We start from the raw sequence: 7,889 nt of genomic DNA, 5'->3' as shown, positions 1-7,889 counted from the left end.
TTTATTGCTTTTAATTGCTTAGTTATGGTTTTTATTGGCAAAAGTAATTGGAAATTGAATTGATGTGGTAATTGAGTTTAGCTTTGCCTGCATCATTCGTCTATATAAGTGGTGAAGTTTTAATAATTTTTTGAATAATGTTTTTAAATATTTGATAATTTTTTGCTATTTTTTGCATTAATTTTTTATTACTTTCATAAAAAAATGGTACTTTGTGATCTTCACGAGCTATTTTGTTGTACGTGGTTAATGCATGATTTTCAACGCTGTTGTGTCCTCGTTGGTCAAGTTTTGTATGTTTTGCTACTTTTGGGGACCAGGTTGGTGATTTTGTTGTAAGTGGAATTTGCAGTAAAAATTGCTATTTTTGGCTTGCTTGTGCATGTCGAAAGTGTTCGAATGTGATTGTCGATGATTTTTTTTGAGATTTATGGAATTTTCCAAGAATTGTTTTGATTTTTCTAGCAACTTTTTGGATTTCCATGTATTTTTTGGATTTCGACTAATTTCGGACTAATTTTGGCATTTTTAAACATATAAGAAAATTAAATAAAAATCCGGTTCCGACTCGCGTTGGTGATTGATCACGAGCTTTGGTATACTCTCTGGCAAATTTTCAACAATTGTGTGGACTCGACGGTTAAATTTCGAGCTACGGGTGGCAAATCGGACTTTGAGGTTTGTTTCCAATGAGAATTCACTCTAATTATTGTTATTAAGGGCTAATTAAGAATTAAAAAAACAAAAAAGCTCCCCTATCCAAAAGTGCAATTAATAACTCTCTCTCTTCTCCCCACTCCCTCTCTCCTCCTCACTCTCTCTCTCTCTTCCCTCTCTTTCTCTCTCCTCCAGCTAGGATATTAATCATTGCTTCTCCCATCTCTCTCCTCCCACTTGCTTCCACCCACCCACACAAGAAAAACTAAGAGGAAGGCTTTTCGGTGTTGCAAAGTCAAATCTCTCTCTCTTTCTTTGTCCCTCCTCATGGCGTGAGCTACGTGACCCTACTCACACACATATTCACTCTCTCCCTCTCTTTACTGCTCCAAGACTCACCGCCATGCTCTCCCACTCTCCCTCTGTTGTGCTTGTGGACTACCAGCTCCTCCCCCACCTATTGCATCGACTCTCTCCCTCACTCTCTACCTACCTTCTACTGCAACGTGCCGTGTCGCACTCCCTCTTCTCTCTCCTCGTCACACCCTAAGCATTTGCTGCTCTGTCCCAACCCACCGAGGCACCCACTCACACACACACACCACTCTCATCCTCTCTCTCTCTCTCTCTCTCTCTCTCTCTCTCTCTCTCTCTCTCTCTCTCTCCCCCCCTATGACGGGTGCAAACAGCCCTGCATTTTTCTTTCTCTCTCTCTCCTCTCTCTTCTGTTCTGCTCTTGTGCGCCAAGGTTCCTCACCCCCTCTCCCTGCTTTGTCATTGTCTTCATCAATGCCATCATCATTAGGTAAGGTCAATAGCATTTTTTTATTTAAAAAATTTTCAATAGCATTTTTTAATTTAAAAAATCCAAGAGCATTAAGAATCAATAAAAAAGAGAGAATAATTTCCAAAAAAATAGAAAAATCAAAAAATATTCTTTTAAAATAATGAAATAATTAAAAAAGTCAATTAGAAAAAAACCATGAAACTTTTTTAAAAATCTAAAATCTAAAAAAAGAAGAGAAGAAAATTCATGAAAAAGTACCCAAAAACATCAAAAAACAAAAATTTCACAAAAATTTCTTAAAAACTAAAAAAAAATCATAAAAAATAAAAATTTTCTTAAAATATAAAAAATCACAAAAAATACAAAATTTAAAAATCTCACCAAAAAAAAAAAGAGAGAGAAGGTGCAAAAAAGAAAAAATTTGTATGGAGGTGATTACAGCTTGATCGAATTGAGCAAGAAAAGCGAGAAAAGACAAAAAAAAAGCGAGGAAGAAAACCGAATAGAAGCCGAGCCTTGAGTGGCAGAAAAATTCAAAGATTTGTCAAAAAGAGCAGAAAACAAAACCACGTGAAACCGAGAAATTGAAACGACGTTTAAAGCTGACCAGCCAGGAAACGACCACACAAAACAAAATTAAGAAATCAAATTTTGGTAAAACCCCACCATATAGGCAGTTTGCACAAGTTAAAATTCCTAGTCGGGTTTGAGATCTTAACCTTGTTTTAGAAAAAAATTGGCAAAATTTGGGTTGTAAGACCCGCCCATGTACAAATTTGACCCAAAATCATGGAAAACCCTCGGGAGTTGGGACCTAACCGTTTCGGCCACATCACTATCTAACCCTGTTTTGGGAAGCGGTGTTGTAGTTCAGTCAAAGAACACATGCAAGCTAGGAATGATCGTGCCAACCACAAATTGGCTAGTGCAAGCAATTGCATTGCAATTTAAGCTTAGATCGGACGAACAGGGGTACCATTCACATGTGATTGCAAATTAGGCTCTTTAGAGCACATATTTTCATTGTTTCAAAGACTACAATCAATCCTAACGAATTCAGGCTAGAGTTAATCAACCTTTGTGAGTCTAAAGAGCAGTCAACTGCAAAAATTGCTTTGGCCGAAGCAGTACTGTCAAACTGAAGCAAGAGAAATTTTGTTGAGCAACATCAAAATTTAGATTTTCCTATGTATGGTGGACATCATGATGCCATTAGTGATTCTCTGCGTGTAGGTGACAACTTTGCCACGAATACGAATGAAGACGGAGTAGATTTCTACCTCTTCACGTGCTCAAAGGAGAAATACAAAAAAAGACAAGCTCTAAGAGATTCTTGGGACAACTGCATTTTTCCGAATTCCTATTTGGTTGAGGGAAACTACTATGAGCTAGTCGATGGTACCAAGGATGTTTATTACATACCTCCTGACCATCCAAAACTGCTATTGGCATTGCACTTAGCTCGATCCATAAGATACCTTTGGAACCCTTGCATGGAGAGCCACATAGGTTCAAATTATCTCTAGAGGTTTACGAAAATGTGTACAATAGCATGCCAACGGTGTTGTAGGTCTGTCTATCTTTGAGCCTAATAAACAGTTGTTTTGCTACAATTATTGTTTGTTGTACCTAAGTCCTCCCAGAACACCTAATCAGAAATGTAGCATCTTGGGTCTCTTTTCTCTTTCTACAATCCATGTGTGGTGTGTTTCTCTCTCTCTCGCCGCCACTTCTCACATGATATCAGAGTGCTGAGAACAAGCTGTCTATCTCCCATTTATTGCACCAACATGTGTACTTCAAAGTAATTTAAAAATTATTACATCTTAGGTTTCAAGCATCTGACTACTTGTTCAGGGTACTTAAAGGGGGTATCTAGGTAGTCTCAAAGTACCAATGACAGGTTTTTAGTGCATGTTCTACAATGTAGAAGCGTGAAAATTAGGTACTTAAAGTAACATGCATGGAACATATTTGTAAATTAGTTACTTTAAGTACCATTGTTGTTAGTCTCCGAGCATTCTTCACATGTATCTGTCTACAAATAGGGTACCATAAACTACCATTGTAGGTGTTTTGAAAGTTCTCTCTTAAAATACTTGCTTGCACATCAGGTACACCAAGTACCTTGGTTGGTATCTGTATCGTTCTTTCTAGTGCTAGAATGCTAAAACACAACATGATTGTAATGATGACAAGAGGCCTCTAATGACTACACAACATGGCCTCAAAAACACTTAACTTACGTGTCCGGAACCATCCACAGCCACAACCAAACACACACAGTCCACAACATAAATTGATTCCAAAGCACAAAAATTAGAGTCCAAAGCATGTTAAACTAACATAATGGATTAACTATAAATTCAACTTTCATGTTGTCAATAAGTTACATGTTAATCACTCAGTATAGAGGCATTCAAAATGTTATCGAAAAACTCAGTATAGAGGCATTCAAAATGTTAATCACTCAGTATAGAGGCATTCAAAATGTTATCGAAAAACTCAGTATAGAGGCATTCAAAATGTTAATCACTCAGTATAGAGGCATTCATGAATTCTGGGCAATCATGAATTTTTTTTGCTTAGCTTCTGGCTCTCAGGTGAATCATAACAAAACTGGAGTGTTTTCTCACCACCTCTTTCCCGAATGGATCTCCGAGACAGGTTGCAAACTCCTCCAAGAAGGAGAAATCTTCAGACTTTTAGGTATCCCCATGGGATTTGGGGTCTCTCTCAAGGCTCGGTGGGATTGGGTATGCAACAAGTTTCAATCTAAGCTCAACAGATGGATTGGTTTTCAACACTCCCTGGCTGGTAGAGTCGTGGTTATTAATCACTTTCTTAATGCGTATGTTTTATTTTTCTTTGGTTGCTGGAGACCAGCTGACTGCCATCTGTTGAGGATTTCCAAAATCTGTCGGAACTTCCTGTGGGCTGGGGATCCCTTTTCTAGAAAGAATGTCAAAGGCTCTTGGGATACATGTACCCTTCCTAGGAATGTAGGGGGTTTGGGTGTACAGAATGTCAATCTCATTGCTGACAAGATGGGGGTTAAGATGGTGGTGTCAGCTCTTCATCAACCTAATGAGGAATGGGCTAAACTCTTATTCAGGAAACTCAATAAGTTTCGTCTTGCAGAAGTCAAAGGCTGGAGTCATATCCCACCCATGGTCATATTTTGCGGTAAACAAAGCGTCCTCCCGGCTGGTTTTGACCTTTTGAGGTCTATCATGCAAGCCTGGAACAGGCACAGAGCTTGTCTTCTACTTAATCCTCTCTCCAAGCACAGACTCTCAGTTCCCCCGAATGACTCCATTTGGTGGTCTGGGCTGGATATTCCTCCTATCCCTTCTACTTCCATTAGGAGAGCTCTGGTCCTCCACAAGAAAGGCCTGAAAACTTGGTCTCAACTATGGGACCCCGGCTCTCATTCTTGGAAAAGTGACATCGACCTCTCCCTTCACTTCAGAGTTAAGCCTTGGGACATTCCACTTATTCGCTCCAGAATAAGGCTCTTTCCTCCTGAGTTGAGCTGGACCCTGCAAACTCCCATTCCCCTGGGTCTCAGAGCGGTTACTTGGGTGGGAAGGTTTAAACTCCATAACCCGGTTTGGCACTGAGATAAGGCAGCCTCTTCTCTCCATTCTGTTCTAAACAAAAGATGGAAAGTCAATTATACAAGTAATCACTGGAAGTTCAGATTTAGGAATATTTGGTCCTCTGCCATAGAACCGAAAAAATCTGTCCTTTGGCTGATTCTCCATAAGGCCTTGTGGACTGGGAAGAAGGCTCTTCGTGCCTATGTCAGCATAGGTCTTTGCTGTAGATGTAAGTGTGTTGTGGAGGACATTGGCCATCTTTTTTTGGTTTGTCCTGAAAACAGGAAGCTTCTGGCTCCCCTCATTAGCTCCTTGGGCTTCTCTCCATCCTAGAAACAATTTCTTCCCGGTGATTATTCTAGGGTGTTGTCTAATTTTTGGAGCAAAGCCAGAGCAGAGTTCCTTTGGCTTATCTGGCGTCAACGGAATTGTATAATGTATGAAGTTGCTTATGAGACCCCAAGTCTGAAAAACCTTCTTTCATCTATTATTGTGCAAGACCTGCAGATTACTAAAGATCAAGTCATCCTATATCGGACTAAGAAGGACTTTCTAAAGGATTCAAAATACTTCTATGATCGAGCTCATGGCTGGGGATCCGGAGGTCAAGAGTTTGAAGATAGGATGTATACACGGGATGAATGGGAGAAAGAACTGGATAGCGAGCTTGACCAACTGGAGGAAAGGATCGCTGAGGGTCATTATCATTTGGAAAGGCTCTAGGCTGAAATAGATAGATGTTCTGGATGGTAGTAGATCCTAGGACTTTCTTTTTGATACAGATAAATTGTATAAAGGGAGGCATGTTTTGCTTGTATAAGGATGATGTCATGCATCAGCCGTGTGTAGCTGCCTCTCTTGTAAATTATCTTTTGCTCTTCTAATTTATTCACTCGCGCTTATGGTTTTAAAAAATAAAAAATAAAAAATAAAAAATAATGCATAACTTGGAGTCCTTACCATCATCAAAAATTAAACTCTCTTTGTGCATCCTCTACATCACCCTTCATGAGGACCCATGTCCATATGTATTGCTAGGTTGATGTTGTCAAGATGAGTGCACTCTTGCACTTGTAATTTGTAGGAAAAGAGAGAACACAAATATGAGTTTCCTTAGACACTTAGCCACACTAATGAAATTCTAGGAGTAAACAGAATTCATAACTGACAAATGTGTGGATTCACACTCAATAAATAGAGTGAGTATGTAGTGAAAAAATTCCACGGATTAGAAAATTGACTAGGAATACCTAACACTAGGTCACAACATTAGAGCCTATTTAGGGCCTTAATTTAGCTAGGATACCTGAACGTTGCACATTGCACACTGCACAGAGACTAATTTTGGCGGCAAGAGATGTACTCACCATGCGCCATTAATTAAGGGAGCGGCCTTAACTGCATCAAATCTAAAAATCTCTTGATGGGCATTGCGAGTCAGGGCATCTGCATAGTGATGAGCTCTATGGAGGCCCATGAGCTTGGGGAAAGTATAAGGGGGTGGTGGGTATGCCCAACTTGGGCAGGGACAAGAAGCTTTGGGCTGTTTCTAGAAGATGCAAAGGGAGGATATCTTGAAGGCAAGGGTTCGGGTCAGGAAGATTTTGGTTGTTATCAACAAATGCAAAGAGAGGGCATCTCTCCAACTGAAATCACACATCTTGACGGCATATGGCATTACTGATATGGACTTGAGGATCTCCATGCTCGGGATGCCATCTCATGGAATGCACTGATGGATAGGCCAAAGAGCTCTAGGCATTTTTTCCAGCAGATGCAAAGAGAGGGTGTCTCTCCAGATGCAATCACCTACGCGTTGTTCTGTTTTCAACTGATGCAAAGCAAGGGTGTCTCTTATGTCCAACACGATTTGGTTCAGGAAGAAAGAGAGTTGTTCTCACCACATGCAGAAAGAGGACATCTCTCCAAATGAAATCACCTAGACTTGTATGTTGCATTACATAAGATGCTGACATAAGATGATATTGTTAGTCAGGGGTTGTTGAAAGAAAAGTTTGTGCTTGGCCCTACCTTGATCGACATGGATGCCAAATTTGGTGCACTGCATAAAGCACAAAAAGTTCTGGAGGAGCTTCCTATTCAGGATGTCGTCTCTTGGAATGCATTGATTTCAAGATATCCCAACTTGGAAAGGGCCAAGGAACTTTGGCCGCTTCTTAGCGGATGCAAAGTGAGGGTGTCTCTCTAGATGCAATCACATGCGCTTTGGGCAGTTTTCAGCTGATGCAGAGAGAGGGCATTACACAAGATGTTGATATGGAGAAAAGAATCCATAAAGCACAAATAGTGCTTGAGAAGATTAATGTCGTCTCATGGAATGCACTGATACTATGCCCAACTAGGGCAAGGTCAAGATCTCTAGGCTTTTTTAAGCGGATGCAAAGCAAGGGTGTCTCTAGATGCAATCACATATGCCGCTTTGGTCTGTTTTTAGCTGATGCAAAACGAGGGTGGATATTATTAGCTAGGGTTTATTGAAAGAAAAGGTCGTGCTTGGCTCTACCTTGGTCGACATGTATGCCAAATGTGGCACACTTTATAAAGAACAAAAAGTGCTTAAGGAGCTGCCTGTATGGGATGTCATCTCTTGGAATGCACTGATCGTAGGATATGCCCAACTAGGGCAAGGCAAAATAGCTCTTGGTGTTGATATGTCCAACAGGTACAGGGTGGAAAGCTCTGGACTATTTTCAACAGATGTAAAGAGAGGGCATCTCTCCAAATAAAATTGTGTACACTTGCACCTTGAAGGCATGTGGTATTACACAAGATGCTGATATGGGCAAAAGAATTCACAATGATATTGTTAGTCAGGGGTTGTT

General features: G+C 40.2%; 1 protein-coding gene across 1 annotated transcript; it reads left to right on the top strand.

The window, feature by feature from the left end:
* Nucleotides 1-4,015: 4,015 nt before the first annotated feature.
* LOC147421060 (uncharacterized) lies at nt 4,016-5,951 on the top strand. Its single transcript, XM_086504932.1, has one exon. The coding sequence runs from the start codon at nt 4,162-4,164 to the stop codon at nt 5,065-5,067; it is 906 nt and encodes a 301-aa protein (XP_086361058.1). The 5' UTR covers nt 4,016-4,161; the 3' UTR covers nt 5,068-5,951.
* Nucleotides 5,952-7,889: the final 1,938 nt, after the last annotated feature.

Source organism: Adiantum capillus-veneris, chromosome 28 (genome assembly GCF_014529385.1).
Source record: "Adiantum capillus-veneris isolate H3 chromosome 28, ASM1452938v2, whole genome shotgun sequence".
Taxonomy (NCBI): Eukaryota; Viridiplantae; Streptophyta; class Polypodiopsida; order Polypodiales; family Pteridaceae; genus Adiantum; species Adiantum capillus-veneris.
This window is presented reverse-complemented; position numbering and strand designations above follow the sequence as displayed.